Source organism: Hypanus sabinus, unplaced genomic scaffold (assembly GCF_030144855.1).
Source record: "Hypanus sabinus isolate sHypSab1 unplaced genomic scaffold, sHypSab1.hap1 scaffold_565, whole genome shotgun sequence".
NCBI classification, from domain to species: Eukaryota; Metazoa; Chordata; class Chondrichthyes; order Myliobatiformes; family Dasyatidae; genus Hypanus; species Hypanus sabinus.
Window position 1 is genome coordinate 87120 of NW_026781426.1, and position 20068 is coordinate 107187.

At 49.3% G+C, this 20068-nt stretch overlaps 1 protein-coding gene across 1 annotated transcript; it reads right to left on the bottom strand.

Annotated features, from left to right (window-relative positions):
• Positions 1 to 468: 468 nt before the first annotated feature.
• LOC132389429 (nuclear factor 7, brain-like) lies at positions 469 to 17284 on the bottom strand. Its single transcript, XM_059961953.1, has 6 exons — positions 16265 to 17284; positions 15621 to 15716; positions 14977 to 15210; positions 13156 to 13178; positions 12949 to 13067; positions 469 to 1205 (listed from the first exon to the last, which is right to left on the bottom strand). Exons 1-6 carry the CDS (start codon positions 16673 to 16675, stop codon positions 652 to 654), a joined length of 1437 nt encoding a protein of 478 aa, XP_059817936.1. The 5' UTR covers positions 16676 to 17284; the 3' UTR covers positions 469 to 651.
• Between the last annotated feature and the right edge of the window lie 2784 nt (positions 17285 to 20068).

The window sequence follows — 20068 nt, forward strand, 5'->3', positions numbered from 1 at the left end:
TTAAACATGTTTGGGAGAGAGAACTTAATATGACCTTTGTTAATGAAGATGGTCAATTCTTCTTTAATATGTGCCAATCAGTGTTTAATTCAATTTAAAATTGTTCACTGTTACTATTTAACAAAGGAGAGACTATCCAAAATATTTCCAAACATAGTCAATTATTGGGATAGTTTATAAAACTGAAGTAGCCACTTTTTCCACATTTGTTCTGGTCATGTTCCTCATCAAAATCTTTTTGGAAATCTTTATTTTCTACGATTTCTAAAGCTCTGAAAATTAATTTACAACCTAATGTACAAACCTTTGATTTCTGTCTATACATGTAGTCCTCGCATAACCTTTATCCTCCTCCACCTCACTATCTGCTCTAACACTCTGTTTCCCCTCCCTCTGCAAATCTCCCCCCCCCCCCACACTCCGGAGCAGCACTAGTAAATCTACCGGCAAGTATGTTATTTCCCCTCCAGTTTAGGGGCAAACCGTCCCGTCGGAACAGGCCCCACCTTCCCGGGAACAAAGCCCAATTGCACAGAAACATGAAGCCCTCCCTCCTGCACCATCCCCTTAGCCACGTATTTAGCTGCACTCTCCGCACATTTATATTTACAGGGACTTTACTCCTGACGCCGGTCCCGGGACCCGACCCGTTTACAGGTCCGGAGCGGAACCGGAGCAGATTCTCAGCCATTGGTTTTCATCCCAGGTCGCAAAGAAAGGATAAAGTTTCCCCGTGAATTTATTCCCAGTGAAGGTGTGGAGATGGGACTTGGTCTCCGCGTTGTAAAATGAAACTGTCCCGGACTCGTAAATGAGATAAACTGCCACCCTCCCGGGGATGGGACCGGCAGCGAGATGGGACTTGGGGGAGGGGAGACCACAGGACACGTCATAATCCCGATGTAACACATCACAATACCGCCCGATGACCCAGAATCCGGTCTCCGGACTCAGACTGACCGGTCTCTTCCTTTCCACAGACTCTGCAGCGACTCCCAGACACCAGTCCCGAATCCCCGTCACCTCCACCTCCCAGTGATGTCTCCCCGATGTGAATCCCTCCGATCCCAGCACACATTTCCAGAATGTGAATCTCTTCCCGGTGTGAGGGAGATTCCTCCTGTTCCGGGTCCATCTCAGACTCTTCCGATCCTCCGACACTTCGAGACCCGGATGCACCGTTTGCACATCCAGTGTGACAGAGACTGGGGGGAGAAGAGGAAAATTAGAGAGTCCCCGGGGATCGCGGGGAGACTCGGACAGCGCGGTCCCGGGGATCGCAGGGAGACTCGGACAGCGCGGCCCCGCGGACCGTGTGGAGACTCGGGCAGCGCGGCCCCGGGGATCGGGGGGAGACTCGGGCAGCGCGACCCCGGGGATCGGGGGGAGACTCGGGCAGCGGGGACCCGGGGATCGGGGAGAGAATTGGACAGCGCGGCCCCGGGGACCGGGGGGAGACTCGGACAGCGCGACCCCGTGGATCGGGGGGAGACTCGGACAGCGCGGCCCCGGGGATCGGGGGGGACACTCGGACAGCGCGGCCCCGGGGATCGGGGGGAGACTCGAGCAGCGCGGCCCCCGGGATCGGGGAGAGACTCGGACAGCGCGGCCCCGGGGAGCGTGGGGAGACTCGGGCAGCGGGGCCCCGGGGATCGGGGGGAGACTCGGGCAGCGCGGCCCCGGGGATCGGGGGGAGACTCGGACAACGCGGCCCCGGGGACCGGAGGGAGACTCGGGCAGCGTGGCCTCAGGGATCGGGGGTAGACTCAGGCAGCGCGGCCCCGTGGATCGGGGGGAGACCCGGATAGCACGGCCCCGGGTATCGGGGTGAGACTCGGGCAGCGCGGCCCCGGGGATCGGGGGGAGACTCGGGCAGCGCGGCCCCGGGGATCGGGGGGAGACTCGGGCAGCGCGGCCCCGGGTTTCGGGGGGAGACTCGTGCAGCGGTGCCCCGGGGATCGGGTGGGGGGGAGAGTCGGGCAGCGCGGCCCCGGGGAGCGGGGCCCCGGGGATCGGGGGGAGACTCGGGCAGCGTGGCCTAAGGGATCGGGTGTAGACTCGGGCAGCGCGGCCTCGTGGATCGGGAGGAGACTCCGATAGCACGGCCCCGGGCATCGGGGGGAGACTCGGGCAGCGCGGCCCCGGGGATCGGGTGGAGACTCGTGCAGCGCGGCACCGGGGATCGGGGGGAGACTCGGGCAGCGCGGCCCCGGGGATCGGGTGGAGACTCGTGCAGCGCGGTCCCGGGGATCGGGGGGAGACTCGGGCAGCGCGGCCCCGGGGATCGTGGGGAAACTCGGACAGCGCGGCCCCGGGGACCGGGGGGAGACTCGGGCAGCGTGGCCTAAGGGATCGGGGGTAGACTCGGGCAGCGCGGCCTCGTGGATCGGGAGGAGACTCCGATAGCACGGCCCCGGGCATCGGGGGGAGACTCGGGCAGCGCGGCCCCGGGGATCGGGTGGAGACTCGTGCAGCGCGGCCCCGGGGATCGGGGGGAGACTCGGGCAGCGCGGCCCCGGGGATCGGGTGGAGACTCGTGCAGCGCGGCCCCGGGGATCGGGGGGAGACTCGGGCAGCGCTGCCCCGGGGATCGGGGGGAGAGTCGGGCAGCGCGGCCCCGGGGATCGGGGGGGAGACTCGTGCATCGGGGCCCCGGGGATTGGGGGGAGACTCGTGCAGCGCGGACCCAGGGATCGGGGAGAGACTCTGGCAGCGCGGCCCCGGGGATCGGGGGGAGACTCGGGCAGCGCTGCCCCGGGGATCGGGGGGAGAGTCGGGCAGCGCTGCCCCGGGGATCGGGGGGAGAGTCGGGCAGCGCGGCCCGGGGGATCGGGGGGAGCCTCGTGCAGCGCGGCCCTGGCGATCGGGGGGAGACTCAGGCAGCGTGTCCCCGGGGATCGGGGGTTTTCCGCTGGACGGAGAGCAGAGAGACCCCTGGCCCTTGACTCCTCAGACAGGGGAAACATCGTCCCTCACTCCTGCCTGTTGACCCCTGAAAGTATTTTGTGTTTCCATGAGATCTCCTCTCATTCTCCGAAACTGGGAACAGAGAACATAGAGCAGTACAGCACAGGAACAGGCCCGTCATACAATCTTCACATTCATTTGTGTGTATGAAGTGGGGCAATGTGATGGTTTGAGACTGCAAAGGAGGTGATAATGGGAAACAGTAGGGGAGAGATGAATGGCAGATTGAACCAGGTGGGGGAGGGGTTCAAAGCCTGTGGGTGAACTGTAGACGTAATGAGATGAGGATGACTTTGTCCCCTTTCCCACAACCCCACCCCCCACAGCCCCTCATTAGGACAGGGGATGAATTTGCAGGAACCCTTAAGCAACACAAGTCCTGATGAAGTGTTTCGTTCTGAACCGTCGACAGTTTACTCTTTTCCATAGAAACTTCCTGGCCTGCTGTTCCCCCAACAATTTGTGTGTGTTACTCTGCTTTAAATATACTCAATTACTTGGCCCCCACAGCTGCCTGTGGCAGATTCACTATCCTGTGGATAAAGGAATTCCTCCTCATCTCTGTCCTAAATGGACATCCCTATAGTCGGAGGCTGTGCTTACCGTTCTCGACCCACCCACATCCTCCCAACATCAACCCTCTCCAGACAGGTGTCAGAGAGATCTGGCGAGACCCTTCATCAGGACCTGTGTAGCTTGGATTACCAGCATCTGCAGATTTTCTCCTGTTTGATTTTTAAAGCAGAAGTTAATAAGTAAACATCTTGATAGGTCAGAGTGTCAAAAGTTATGGGGAGGAGGCGGGAAAATAGGGTAGAGGTGGATAATAAATCAGCTATTCTTCTAAATTCCAGTGAGTACAGGCGCAGAACCATCAAACCCTCCTCATATGTTAACTCTTTAATTCCCGGAATTATTCTTGTGAATCTTCTGGACCCCCTCCAATGCCAGCACATGTTTTCCGATAGAAGGGACCCAAAACTGCTCACAATACTCCAAGTGTGGTCTGACCGTTGCCTTGTAAAACCTCAGAATTATATCCTTGCTCTTGTACTCTAATCCTATCGAAATGAAAGCAAACATTGAGTTTGCCAATCTTACCACTGACACAAACAGCAAGTTAACCTTCAGGGAATCCTGCACAAGGACACCCATGTCCGTTTGCACCTCTGATTTTTGAATTTCGCCCTGTTTACAGAATTGTCTATGCGTTTAATTCCTTCGACCAAAGTCATACCTGCCGAAGTTTGTACCTGCCAAACTCTGCCTGTGCTACAAGATCCTTATTCCGTATACTGGTGTATTCAAATACGACCATAAGACAAAGCAGCAGTAGGCGGTCATTCGGCCCTTCGAATCTGCTCCGCCATTTTATCATGAGCTGATCCATTCTGCCATTTAGTCCCACTCCCCCACCTTCTCACCATGACCTTTGATGACCTGGCAACTCAGATACCGATCAATCTCTGCCTTAAATACACCCAATGACCTGGCCTCCACTGCCGCAAGAAATTCACAGATTCACCATCTCCGTTCTGAGTGGGCGCCCTTCAATCCTTGTCATGCTCTCTCGTACTAGACTCCCCGACCATGGGAAACAACTTTGCCACATCCACTCTGTCCATGCCTTTTAACATTCGACATGTTTCTGTGAGGTTCCCCCTCATTCTTCTAAACTCCACGGAGTACAATCCAAGACCGGTCAAATGTTCCTCATATGTTAACCCTCTCATTCCCGAAATCATTCTAGTGAAATTGCTCTGAACCCTCTCCAATATCAGAACATCCTTTCTTAAATAAGGAGCCCAAAACTGCACACAGTTTCCAAGTCATGTCTTACCAGTTCCTTATAGAGTCTCAACATCACATCCCTGCTCCGACACTCTATTCCTCTAGAAATGAATGCCAACATTGCATTCACCTTCTTCACCACCGATTCAACCTGGAGGTTAACCTTAAGGGCATCCTGCACGAGCACTCCCAAGTCCCACTGCATCTCAGAACTTTGAATTCTCTCTCCATTTAAATAATACTCTGCCCGTTCATTTCATCTACCAAAGTGCATGACCACACATTTTTCAACAGTGTATTTCATTTGCCACTTCTTTGACCATTCTCCGAATCTATCCAAATCTCTCTGCAGACTCTCTGTTTCCTCAGCACTACCGTCCCCTCCACCTATCTTTGTATCATCAGCAAACTTAGCCACAAAGCCATCTATTCCATAATCCAACTCATTGATATACAATGTAAAAAGAAGCGGCCCCAACTCGGACCCCTGTGGAACACCACTGGTAACTGGCAGCCAACCAGAATGGGATCCTTTATTCCCACTCTCTGTTTCCTGCCAATCAGCCAAAGCTCTATCCACATATGTAACTTACCCGTAATTCCATGGGCTCTTATCTTGTTTAGCAGCCTCATGTGCGGCACCTTATCAAAGGCCTTCTGAAAATCCAAATACACAACATCCACTGCATCTCCCTTGTCTAGCCTACTTGTAATTTCCTCAAAAGATTTCAATGGGTTTCTCAGGCAGGATTTTCCTTTAAGGAAACCATGCTGAGTTCGGCCTATCTTCTCATATGCTTCCATACTCAGTAACCTCATCCTTGACAATTAACTCCAACAACTTACCAACCATCAATGTCAAGCTAACAGGTCAATAATTTACTTTTTGCTTGCTTGCCCCTTTCTTAAATACCAGAGTGGCATTTACAATCTTCCGCTCCTCCGGAACCATGCCAGAATCTATTGACTTTTGAAAGATCATTGCTAATGCCTCTGTGATCTCCACAGCTACTTCCTTCAAAACAGAAGGGTGAATTCCATCTGGTCCTGGAGATTTATCTACCCTGAGACTATTCAGCTTCCTGAGTACTTTCTCTGTCGTAATTGTGACTGCGCACACTTCTCTTCCCTGACACCCTTGAGTGTCCGGTATACTGCTGATATCTTCCTCAGTGAGGACTGATGCGAATACTCGTTCAGTTCCTCAGCCATCTCCTTATCTCCCATTACAATTTCTCCAGCATCATTTTCTATCGGTCCTATATCCACTTTTATTCTTTATATACTTGAAAAATCTTTTAGTATCATCTTTTACATTATTTGCAAGTTTCATTTCATAGTTCATCTTTTCCCTCTTAAAAGCTTTCTTAGTTTCCTTTTGTAAGCTTTTAAAAACTTCCCAATCCCCTGTCTTCCCACTAATTTTTGCTACCTTGAATGCCCTCTCCGTTGCTTTTACTTTGGCTTTCACTTCTCTTGTCAGCCACTGTCGCATCCTTTTGGAATATATCTGTGTTACGCCTTCCTCACTTCTCGCATAAACTCCAGCCACTGCTGCTCTGCCGTCCTCCCGCTAGTGCCCCTTTCCAGTCAGATTTGGCCAGTCCCTCTCTCGTGCCACTGTAATTTCCTTTACTCCACTTCAATACCGACACGTCGGATTTCAGTTTCTCTTTCTCAAATTTCACAGTGAACTCAATCATGTTACGATCACTGGCTCCTAACGGTTCCTTCACCTCAATCTCTCCAGGTTCATTACACAATATCCAATCCAGTACCTCTGATCTCCCAGTGGGTTCAACAACAAGCTGTTATGAAAAGCCATCTCGTAGACATTCTACAAATTTTCTCTCTTGAGATCAAGTGTCGACCTGATTTTCCCAATCCACTCGCATGTTAAAATCCCCACAATTATCATAACACTGCCCTTCTGGCAAGCCTTTTCTATTTCCTGTTGTAATTTGTAGTCCACATCACTGCAGCTGTTTGGAGGCCTGTATATAACTGCCATCAGGGTCCTTTTACCCCTGTGATTTCTTAGCTCAACCCATAACGATTCAGCACCTTCCGATCCTATGTCACCTCTTTCTAATGACATAATATCATTTCTTACCAATAAAGCCACGCCACCCCCTCTGCCTACCTGCCTGTCCTTCCGATACACCGTGTATCCTTGGACGTTCAGCTCTCAGAGACATGCATCCTTTAGCCACGTCTCAGTCATGGCCACAAAATTATACCTGCCAATCTGAAGCTGTACGACAAGATAATCAACCTTATGCCTTATGCTGTGTGTATTTAAGTATAACACCTTAAGTCCAGTATTTGATACTTTTTGATTTGATTGCACTGCAACTCATCCCAGTGGCTGCAAATTTGCCCCATCACCTGCCTGTCCTTCCTGACATCTTTACTGCTCACGATCTTAGATTTATTTCTGTTCTCCCCCTCCTCCACTATCATTCCGGTTTATCATCCCCCTGCCAAATTAGTTTAAACCCTCCGTAACAGCTTTATTAAACATTCCCGCTATGGTTCAGGTGTAACCTGTCCTTTTGGATCCAAGAATCTGAAGCCCTGCCCCCTGCACCAGTCTCTCAGCCACGCATTCATCAGCCTGATCCTACTATTCTTGCCCTCGCTAGCACGTGGCACAGGTAGCAATCCTGAGATTACTACCCTGGAGGTCCTGCTTCTGAGCTTCCTTCCTAACTGGACCCGATTCGAGACATCAAATTAGTTTAAACCCTCCCTAATAGCTCTATTAAACATTCCCGCTATTGTTCGTGTAACCCGTCCTTTTTGAACAGGTAATACATCCCCCTGAAGAGATCCCAATGATCCAAGAATCTGAAGCCCTGCCTCCTGCACCAGTCTCTCAGCCACACATTCATCAGCCTGATCCTACTATTCTTGCCCTCGCTAGCACGTGGCACAGGCAGCAATCCTGAGATTACTACCCTGGAGGTCCTGCTTCTCAGCTTCATTCCTAACTCCTGGAAATCTCTCTTCAGGACCGCCTCCCTTTTCCTCTCTATGTCATTGGTACCAACATGTACCAAGACAGCTGGCTGCTCGCCCTCTCCCTTCAGGATATTCTGGACCCGATCCGAGACATCCCGTACCCTGGCACCTGGGATGCAGCACACCATGCGGGTATCTCTACCAGGCTCACAGAATCTCCTGTCTGTTCCCCTGACTATGGAATCCCCTACGACCACCGCATTCCTCTTCTCCCTCCTTCCCTCCTGCACAACAGCGCCAGGCTCAGTGCCAGAGACCCGGTCACCGTGGCCGTCCCCTGTCAGGTCATCCCCCTCAACAGCATCCGAAACGATATACTTGTTGCTGAGGGGGGCAGCCACAGGGGTGCTCTCCACTCTCCGGGCATTTCCCTTCCCTCTCCTGACAGTCACCCTGTTTTCTGACCCCTGTAGCCTTGGGATGACTACCTCCCTGTAGCTCCTGTCTATCACCTCTTCATTTTCTCTAATAAGCAGTAGGTCATCAAGCTGCAGCTCCAGATCCCTAACACGGTCTCCGAGGAGCTGAATCTCGGTTCACCTGGTGCAGATGTGGCTATCAGGGAGGCTGGAGGTCTCCCAGGATTCCCACATCTGACACCCTGAACAAAGCACTAACCCTGCAGACATGCTACCTAATTCTACAGGAATGAAACAAAGAAAGATAGATCTACTCACCCACTTACTTCACCAAGCACACGGACTTTTTAAACCGTTCGCTAATGTACCCTGCTGTTCCACCGTCCGTCCGGGCCGATTTGCCAAGGGGAGGAAAAGAGTCGGTGCTTCGCTCTATCCTCTTCCCATTACCGCATAAGCCCGTTGAGCCAAAGCCCTACACTCTGCTGCCTCCCACTCCGCTGCCCGCTGTATCGGGTGGTCATCTTTTTAAAATCTCCGCGCTGTCCTGCGCAGTCTCGCCGTTCTTGTATGCGAAGTTTTTTAAAAAACTGCCTTCCTTCAGAATTTAGCTCCCACGCCGCCCTTCTTGTCCCAATCTAAAAAAACACTTTCAGTCGTCATTCATCAGCCTATTCCACACTGTCCACATGAACTTAAGCAAGGCCTTTGATGTCGATGATAGACCACACTTGGAGCATTGTCTGCATTTCCGGTTCCCGAATACGGGGAGGATGTCATTACACTGGACAGGAGGCTTCAGGAGGATGTTACCAGGACTGGGGGCCTGGGTTAAAATCAGAGAGTGGATAAGCTTGGGCTATTCAGCTGTAGTGTCGGATATTCAGGTATGACCCCTTATCGAGGTAAATAATTCATAAGGAGCTTAAATAACGTTTCTTTTTCCAAGAAATGGGAGTACAGAACCAGAGGCCTCAGATTGAAAGTGAGACGGGAAATTTTTCTGAGTGGTCTATCGGGTAATATTCTCATAGAGAGGGAGGTTGGTAAATGGACTTTGCCCTCAGACGCTATAGAAATAGGTAAAAATAAAATATTTTAAAATAAATTTGGGCAGGTACACAGATGGGAAATGATGACAGGGATGGGGGGGGGGCAAACACACACAAACAGGCCATGCTCAAGAAGACATCTTAGTCTTGCAGATTGATGAAGTGGGCCGTGAGTTCAACATCCATCAAACCCTCCCAGATCATCCTCCTGAGGAATCTATCTGTGAAGTGTTGATGTGACGTCACGTCAGAGGGCAGCTCAGTGTGACAGAACAGACAGACTGGGTAAGGACGGCAGATTTCAATCCTAAATGGGAATTTGTGTCTATTTCTGTGGCTGTGTGTCACACTCTGATAGTGTGTGTGTGTGTGTGTGTGTGTGTGTGTGTGTGTGTGTATGTTGATTATACTAAAAATCCGTGTGGTGTGTATACACATTGAAGGAGCGTGTGCACATTGAAGAATTTGTTTGTTACACTGTGTCATCACATGTCTGGTGTATGTTGACAATGTGTCACACGTGATTGAATTGTTTAAATTAATAAATGACTGTCTCTGAAGAGACTGGTTTCCAAGTTACTGAGGAAAATAACAACGTACATTGCTGAGGCTCTGACTACAATCTGCCAGTCCTTCCTGTGAATGCGTGTGAGGGAGCTTTGCCAGGCCGGTTATGCTGTGTCTGCTTCTCCCGAGATGAAATCTTGACCCATGTCAATGCTTGTTGGTGTGTCCGAGCTCAGTCTCACAATGCTTCAATGCAGTGGTCTGATCACCATAAGACATCGGAGCAGAATTAGGCCATTTGCCCATCGAGTCTGCTCCGCCATTCAATCATGGATGATCCATATTTCCCTCCTCAGCCCCACTCCCTGGTCTTCTCCCCGTAACCTTTGATGCTGTATCCAATCTAGAACCTATCAAGCTCTGCCTTAAATACACACAAGTTCCGCAAATTCACCATCTGCTAGCTCAAATTTCTCCGCATGTGTTTTAAATTGACGCCCCTCTATCTTGAAGCTGTGCCTTCTTGTCCTAATCTCCACCACCATGGGAAACATCCTTTCCATACCTACTCTGTCTTGGACTTTCAACATTCGAAAGGTTTCAGTGAGATTCCCCCTCATCTTTCTAAATTCCAGCGAGTACAGACACAGAGCTATCAAACGTTCCTCGTATGATAACCCTTTCATTCCTGGACTCATCCTTATGAAATGAACCTTCTGCACTGCCAGCACATCTTTTCTTAGACGAGGAGCCCAGGTTCACAATACTAAAGGTGAGGCTTCACCAGTGCCTTATAAAGCCTCAGCATCACATCCCTGCTCTTGGATTGAATGCTAACATTAGATTCTAAACCATAGATTACAATCCAGGAGCAACAGGCTCCAGGACAGCTTCTTCAACCAGGCCATCAGACTGATTAACTCATGTGGACGCAACTGTATTTCTATGTTATATTAACCAGTCTGTTGAGGATATTATTCATCATAAATTACAATAAATTGCACATTGCACATTTAGACGGAGATGTAGCATAAAGATTTTTAATCCTCATGTATATGAACGATGTAAGTAATAAAGTCAATTCAATTCAATTCAATTTCTTGTTTATTTTTTTCATCCCAATCATTCTTTTAGTTCCTCTCTGTAGATAATTAAAAACTTCCCAATCCTCTGTCTTCCTACTAATTTTTGTTTAGTTGTATCCCCTCTCTTTTGCCTTGACATTAATTTGTCTTCCCTTGTCAGCCACGCTTTTACTATTTTGCCATTTGAGTATTTATTTATTTTTGGAATACATCTATCCTTCACCTTCCTCATTTTCCCAGAAACTGACACCATTCCTGTTCTGCTCTCATCCCTGCCAGCATTTCCTTCCAATTTGCTTTGGTCAACTCCTCTCTCAGACCGCTCTAATTTCTTTCACTGCTCTGAAATACTACAATGTCAGACTTTACTTTCTCCTTATCAGATTTCAAGTTGAACTCGGTCATGTTGTGAGCACTGCTTCCTAAGGGTTCTTTTAACTACTCACTTCTGGTTCAATACATAACACCCAACCCAGCAGAGCTGTTCCCCGAGTAGGCTCAACGACAAACTGCTCTAGAAAGCCATCACATTGCATTCAACAAACTCACTCTCTTGAGATCCTTTACCAACCTGATTTTCCCAATTGACCTGCATGTTGAAATCTCCCATGATTATCATAACATTGTCCTTTTCATCAGCCTTTTCTATCTCCAGTTGTAATCTGTGGGCCCCAACCCACTGACTGTTGGGAGGCCTGTATATGACTGGTGTCAGTGTCATTTTTACTTTTGCAGTTCCTTACCACAACCCACATGATTCAACATCTCCCAATCCTATGTCACATCTTGCTGCTGATTTACCAGCAGAGCCACACCACCCCATCGGCCTTCCTTCCTTCCTCCGATACATTGTGTAATCTTGAACATTCGGCTCCCAACTACAACCATCCTTCAGCCACGTTTCCGTGATGGCCACAACATCATACCTGACAATCGATAATAGTGCAACAAGATCATCCACCTTATTTCTCATACTCCATGCAGTGAGATATAACACTTTGTGTACTGTATCTGCTACCCTTTTTAATTCTGCATCTCTAATGCACTGATACTCACCCTGCTGGCGGACATTTTGTCCTCGCATCTGTCCGCCCTATCTGACAGTCTGACTGCACGCTATCTTTGCACTTTACCATCAGTCCTATCGCTTCACTCCAGTTCCAACATCCCCCTCGCCACCAAATTAGTTTAAACCCTCCCCGAGAGCTCTAAGAAACCTCTCTGTAAGAATATTATTCTCCCTTGGGTCCGGGTGCGACCCATCCCTTTTGAGCAGGTCATTCCTCCACCAGATGAGATCCCGATGATCCAAGAACCTGAATCCCTGTCCCCAGCAGCATCTTTTCAGCCATGTTTATCTGTCAAATTATCCTGTTTCTACCCTCACCAGCACGTGGCACAGGCAGCAATCCAGAAATTACAACCCTGGGGGTGCTGATTCTGAGCTTTCTAACAAGCTCTCCAAATTCGATTTTCAGGACCTCTTTGCTTTTCCTTCCAATGTCATTGTCACAAATTTACCAGGATATCTGGCTCTTTTCCGTCCCTCTCTAAAATGCTGCGGACACGATTCGGGGCATCCCTGACCCTGGCACCCAGGAGGCAACATACCATTCGGGTGTCCCGTTCACATCAATAGATTCTCCTGTCTGTTCCCCTGGCGATTCAGTCCCCGATCACGACCACTCCCCTCTTCTGCCTCTAACAACAGTGACAGGTGCTGATCCGGAAGGGGGAGGACCCGTGTCAGTCAGAGTCTGCACTCACAGGGCACATGAAGGACTTGTGTATTTTCCTGACAATCCCGGTCACCACACTGATACCTGCTTTTATTCCCTACAATAATATCATCAGTATTAAATTCCCAGTTCCTCTGGTAGATCCAAACTTATGTCCTGGTGTGTTAGTGCATTTGCCTGGGATTGGAACACATTGGTTCATCTGCCAGTCCCGTGTATTGGTTGTATTGTGACCCTGTGCTGGTGTATCCAGGGGTCTGACATCTCCAGCTGACCATGTGACAGTGATGCCTCCCAGTCAGTGGGGTTGATGTGGAATAAACTTCAGTTCCCCTTCAGCCCAGTATTACAGACAACCTTTGCCTCAGATTGGAACTAAATTGAGCTTCATAAACAAGGAGAAATGCATCTTTGTAAGTTTTACCTCGATTAATAGCATCAAGCGTTTCCCTCAGCACTGTTTTCAACAGATGGGGGTGATCGAATTTTTCAACCGGTAGGGTCTCATCTGTCACTGACAATTCCTGGATATCGTCATTAATCCTGTAAATATTAAACTGCTGGTGATAAACTGGAATTTTTGAACTACTTTACAAATCCATTTAGGGTTTCAGTAAAGAGCCTGTCCTACCTCCTGTTCCGACGAGCTTCCTCCTGAAATAAATAAAACACAAATCTGATTATACTTGGACTCACTGTCCACATCCTGAATTTCATCCAAGTCATTACAAGGTGTTGAAAATTCCCACTCCCAAAGTCACTCCCGCACACGAACAAGACAGAAACACGGGGTAAATGACAGGGAAAGTTTCCGAATGTCAGACCATTACTGAGAGGATGAAACTTACAGGGAAGACAGGACAGGCTGTGCATTTTCATCTGGATATGACGTCAGTGTGATAGGATGGAGGAATTTAAGTCCAGTGATGTATGTGATTGTGTGCAGGTGGAGGAAGTACCTCTATTTATGGGGAGACGTGGGGAGATGTAATTCCAGATGGATTTTAATAAATTCCCCAAGAAATTTAGTGAGGAGGATGTGTAACTCAGTGCCACAGGAGCGGCTGAAATGGAACGGCAGAGACTGAATGTAATGGGGAGGCTGGATAAACACGTGCGGGACCAGAGATTTCGGGGAACTGTTGCTGGTTGTGGTGAGTAGGTTGGTGGGGATTGTGAAGCAGGGAAATTGAGAAGAGAAAATGGGCCAAATGGCCTGGTTATGATTTGAACGATTGAATGTTATCTGTAAAAGTAAAGAGACAATAATAGTTTCCCTAATCTGATGGAAACCGGATACAGTAGGTAAGTCTGATGTGTGGGTCAAATTCTTTGTTCTCACTGATTGACAGAGAGACGCTCACACCCACCGCACCAGACACACTCACAGTCTGTGACTGGAAATGGGAGTTAATGAGAGTTTTAGAGGATATTCAAAGTAGAATTAAGGATACAGTCAGCAGCTCTGTGTTATGATCAGAGTAAATAATTTCAGAGAGATTTGCATTCTGTCCTGGGATGTGCAGAAGTCGTGGAAGTCCAGTTTTGGGACAATAGACAATAGGTGCAGGAGTAGGCCATTTGGCCCATCTAGCCAACACCACCATTCATTGTGATCATGGCTGACCATACACAATCAGTACCCCGATCCTGTCCTCTCCCCATATCCCTTGACCCCGCTATCTATAAGAGCTCTAACTAACTCTCTCTTGAAAGCATCCAGAGACTTGGCCTCCACTGCCTTCTGGGGCAGAGCATTCCACATATCCAACACACTCTGGGTGAAAAAGTTTTTCTGCATCACTGTTCTAAATGGTCTACCCCTTATTCTTAAACTGTGGCCTCTAGTTCTGGACTCACCCATCAGCGGGAACATGCTTCCTGCCTCCAGCGTGTCCAATCCCTTAATAATCTTATTATTATGGGACAACAACAACCCTGAATCGTTGCATCAGTTGTCTGATGAGAAACAGTTTACTGCATTTTTGTAAATGCTGTGTGTAGGAGCAACACGTCTGTTTTCCGTCTGCATTGTATTCTGTGTTACGTGTTTATTATGGTAACTCGTCACGTGAGTGGGGACGTGGTAAAAGCGAAGGGAAAAAGTTACGTATCTGTACTTTGCTCTGGGCAGTTTTGAGCTGGGGACGGGTGGATGTACTTCTGTTCTTGACCGCTGTGTTGCGGCTTACTTCACAATTAATTACCCTGAAGTTTCATCGCTTCAAGATTATATTTTTTTAATGAAGGACTGAAAGCGTATCTTGGACAATTTGAAATGTCATTATTGGAGTGATGGGAGGGCGCATCATGCAAATATAACAACTTGTGTGAGGTCGCCAGCAGCGGCAATTGATTTGTTAGAATTGGCCGCTGTGCTGTGTTTATTTCAAATATACCACTGTTCATTTAGTGCCCTTTGACAGAAACAAATTGAAATATAATTCCTCACCTTGAGAAATATCACACTGTCTTTTTGATCCATCTGTTCCTTTAACTTTGTGATTTCCTCCTGAATAATCCTTATATTCTCTTGAAGAGCCAGAAGATTTTTCTCCATTGGGTTGAGAATCCTCTTCTCCTCTTCCCTGAGATCCCTGAGTAAGTTCTGCTCTTTCTCAGTGATAATCTGGCGCAGTTCAGCAAACTGGGATGTGATGTGGGACTGAAGTCTGTGTGACTGTTCCTGTCGAATGAAAGGTGAAGATTAATATACTGCATTGCTGTGCTCTGTTTCCTTTTGTCGTTAAGTTCGGTCTATTAGAGTCTATGCTACTTCTGAGTGCATTCCCGTCAACACCACTCCCTCACGTTTTCCTGAAACCTACTCTCACTTATTGACACATAAACTCCCATCTGATTCACGCACACCCTCCCCACCTTTTCAGGGTTAACGGTAATTAGCCACTCTTCCGGAATGTCCTTGAGATGTGTCGGATTCTCTCGTGGTCACAGGGGGAGCATGCAAACTCCACACAGACAGCAGTAGAGGTCAGGATCGAACCCAGGTCACTGGAGCAGCGATACTCGGCTATTCTGCATTAAAGGGAGCAAAACTCGACAGTAATATCAGAAATTCCGCTCAGGAAGCCTCACCCGAACTCCGGAAATCTTCTCTTTCTGTTGCTGCTCCTTTTCCTGGAAGTCTGATTTCTTTTTTGTGAGAGAGTCTAAGGAAGATTTTAGCTGATCCTGGAAGTCAGAGAGTGAAGGAAATAGAAACAAAGATGCATCAAAAGAAACAGGTGATCAAACCCGATTATCACAGAAAATGCCGGAGGAACTCAGTGAGTCAGGCAGCATCTATTCAGGGGAAATAAACAGTCGGTGTTTCGGGATGAGATCCTTCATTAGCACTGGGAAGGAATGGACAGAAGCCAGAATAAAAAGGTTGGGGATGAGAACCAGCTGACAGGTGAAGGGTGAGACAACGTGAGGGGGGACGTGGGGGAGGATGATGAAGTGAGAAGCTGAGAGGGGACAGGTGGAAGAGGTAAAGAGCTGGAGAAGAAGGAATCTAATACGAGAGGACAATCGACCATGGAAGAAACGGGAGGAACTGAGCTGTTTGCGGCCCTCAATGGTGACGAGGGAGGAGGTTAGGAGTCAGGTGTAGCACTTGTTCCGCTTGCAGGTGTCAGTGAAAGTTGCAAAGATTGATGTGTTGGTTATGGAGTCTCGTGTGTTGCTATGTAGGACAAAGGAAATGTGTGAAGAATTAAATTAACGTTAGTTTTTACCATGTATTTTTTAACAGCTTCTTTAATCGGCCTGAAGCGGTGCTCTCTGTGTTCCTCCGCCACTGCACAGATCATACAGATCAGTGTCTTGTCCGTTTCGCAAAACAGCTTCAGTTCTTCCTCATGTTCCTCGCAGTGACGTTTACTTTCCTTCCCTTTCGGATTCAGGTTTAGATTTCGAGCTTTTTCAGCCAGATTTGCTAAGGCCCGATTCACCCTGAGGGTGCGGTCAGCAAACTCATCTCTACATTCCGGGCAGGAGTTTCTCTCCTCCCTTTCCCAACACCGTGTGATACAAGAGCGACAGAAGTTGTGTCCACACTCCAGTATAACCGGATCGGTGAAGAAATCCAGACAGACAGGACAAATTAGCTCCTCGCTCAAACTGTCGGTCTCTCCTTTCGAAGCCATGTTAACTCCGGCACTTCCTGATTCAGAATGCTTTCACTTTCGGTGAGTTGCTGATCCCCTGCAGTACCGCGATTGTCCACTACGCGCGCTGCAGACTCGGGGAATCACACAACACACACACAATGCTGGTGGAACACAGCAGGCCAGGCAGCATCTGTAGGGAGAAGCACTGTCGACGTTTCGGGCCGAGACTCTTCGTCAGGACAGCTGGTGTGGTATACTGTGTCCGGTCTATATTGGTGAGACCCGACGCAGACTGGGACACCGTTTCGCTGAACACCTACGCTCGGTCCGACAGAGAAAGCAGGATCTCCCAGTGGCCACACATTTTAATTCCACGTCCCAGTCCCATTCTGATATGTCTATCCATGGACTCCTCTACTGTCAAGATGAAGCCACACTCAGGTTGGAGGAACAACACATGGGCAGCCTCCAACCTGATGGCATGAACATTGACTTCTCTCACTTCCGTTAATGCCCCTCCTCCCCTTCTTACCCCATCACTGACAGATTTAGTTGTTTGTCTTTTTTTCTCTCTCTCTCCCCATCACTGCCTGTTCTCCGTCTCCCTCTGGTGCTCCCCCTCCCCCTTTCTTTCTCCCGAGGCCTCCCGTCCCATGATCCTTTCCCTTCTCCAGCTCTGTATCCCTTTTGCCAATCACCTCTCCAGCTCTCTGTTTCACCCCACCCCCTCCGGTCTTCTCCTATCATTTCGCATTTCCCCTCCTCCTCCTACTTTCAAATCTCTTACTATCTCTGCTTTCAGTCAGTCCTGACATCGACAGTGCTTCTCCCTATAGATGCTGCCTGACCTGCTGTGTCCCACCAGCATTTTGTGTGTGTTGTTTGAATTTCCAGCATCGGCATATTTCTTCGTGTTTGCTCCGGGAATCAACATGGTTTTGCTGGATGTGTTCAGTGGAAATTCTGACCATTTCTATGTTTAGTGTGTGAGCAACCCCATCTTGTAAAATCCCAGTGCGACAAAAACGTCAGCTGAATCTCCAAAGGCCCCATCCCTGCGGTCGGAAGGACCTTCCCCTGGAAGACGATTGAAGTCCTGCGCTGAAAGGAGAAGCCATGTGCCCCCCTGGGGTGGTTCACTACTACAATAACTGTGAGGCTTCCTCAGACAACCCGGCCTCTCCCTGTCCAGTGTAGAGGATCCCTGTAGTTTCAATGGTGTCCCTGTAGTCTGGAATGTGTCATTCGGCAGTATTCCTGTACGACAGCGGTTCTCAAACGTTTTTTAATGCCAAAGACCAATACCAGTAACAGGAACCGTGGACCCCAGGTTGGGAACCCCTGCTCTCCCGACATCTCGATGTGATGGCAGGCCAACAAGTTTCGTGCATCTTTCCCCGAATAGATGATCTTCCAGCAGCACTCGCTGTCCGTTTTCCTGCGCGTCCTGGGAACAGCCCGAGGATCAGTGAGCCTTCTGTCACGCAGCTGCTGTGGCACAGGCCCTTGCATCTTTCTCCACAGATCTTCGCCAGCCCACAGTCCGCAAAGAGGTGAGTGACCGTCTCGTCTCCACTGCAGTAATCTCGGGGCAGCGCGCTGTGGGAGTGATCTCCGGGCATGCAGCAAGGATCAGACTGGGAGGGGCCCTCTCGTCTCCACTGCAGTAATCTCGGGGCAGCGCGCTGTGGGATTGATCTCCGGGCATGCAGCAAGGATCAGACTGGGAGGGGCCCGAATCGCCGCCAGACAGGTGAGGTCTTGCTGCCCGTTGGAGAGATCTGGTGATGAGGCATTCTGCCAGATGGTCTGGACTGTCTGCTCAGGGAACCACTCCACTGTGTCCATCCAGTCCTTCTCCTGCAGTAACTGCAGGACATTCCGTGCTGACCACTGCCTGGTGTTCTTGTGGTCAAAGCTGCTGGTCTGAAAGAACTGTCACCAATTTCATTAACACAAGGTTCACATGGAGAAGCTTCCTGACTGAGACAGACACAGTCTCATGGGGTATTTACAGGGTAGGGGCAGGAATGATGTTTTTCCTGGCTGGGCAGTGGAACAAGGGGTCACAGTCTCAAAATCCGAGGCCACCTCAGCAGGACTGAGATGAGGAGAAATTTCCCCAACACAGTGCAGTGAATATTTGGAGTTTTCTCCACAAGTTTCCTAAAGTAAACGGACATATTTAGGAGCTCGGCGATGTTGGGAACGTTTCAGGAAAGTGGCGCTGAGTGCAAAGTTCAACATGTTCTGAGTGAGGGGCAGAACAGTGCAACGGGCCGAATGGCAACGCTTGATCCTGTTTCTTATTTTCTAAAGCACGAGTTTACCTTTGCCCCTTGTTCTCCCTTGGCCTTCCGCCTGTCGGATTGCACAGGGGAGCGGTGAGAGCTCCGGAGATCCATCAGCAGCCGCTGCGGTTATTTCATGCTCTTGTTATTTATTGCTGTTTCTCTGTTTTTGCACAGTTTGTTACCTTAAGCACTCTGGCTGATCTTTCACTGCCTGCTTCTGTTATCGTTACTATTCTACACTTTTTCTAAGTATGTCCGCAGGAAAATGCTTCTCCGGGTGGAACGTAGTGATTTATCTGTACTCTGATAATATTTACTTTGAAATTTGAGTTTCGGGGATTTTCCTTTAATTCTGTGAACAAACTGTGACTGACATCTCCAGCTCCCAGCAGTAGCCCGTCCTCACACACTGGCAGCCAATCAGCGATCACCGCTGGGAGAGGGATGCTCCCATTGGCTGAGGGGTGTCAGTGGGCGGGACGCTGTTTGGACCGGGACCGAGTGGGCCGGAGACCGGGAGCTGCGCCTCGGGTTTCGGCTGCACCACCGGCGGGTCGTGAATCCTTTCGCAGGCAGAGCTGGAGAGACCGGCGGAGATTCCGTGAGATGTTTCAGCTACACGGAGGCGCCCGGCCTTTCCCCGCCGAGGATCGGGGCCTGTTGTCTGGAGTTGTCTCCCAGACCCGTCCCTTCCTGCTGGGAGACGGGAGCTGCCCCGCAGCGGCTGCCGGTGGATCTCCGGAGCTCTCACCGCTCCCCTGTGCAATCCGAACGGCTGAAAACCAAGGGAGATCAAGGCGCAAAGGTAAACTCGTGCTTTAGAAAATAACGAACAGGAGCGTGTCTGGCCATTCGGCCCGTTGCGCCTATTCCATCCTTTCCACAGAATAGTCCTTTTTAAATCTTTTTATTGAGTTTAAACAAACATAAATGAAACACGAATACAAAGAGCTTGAGAGTACATAATTAATAGGTTAAGGTATAAATACAAATAGATGATAATAACCTCCCAAACTCATAGGTGTTACAAAAAATGGAGAAAATAAATTAAACAAATCCTAACCGACATGGGCCATTGCATTATATCAATTATACACAGTAACGTCAATAACTCCGCAAATAATTAAGGATATTA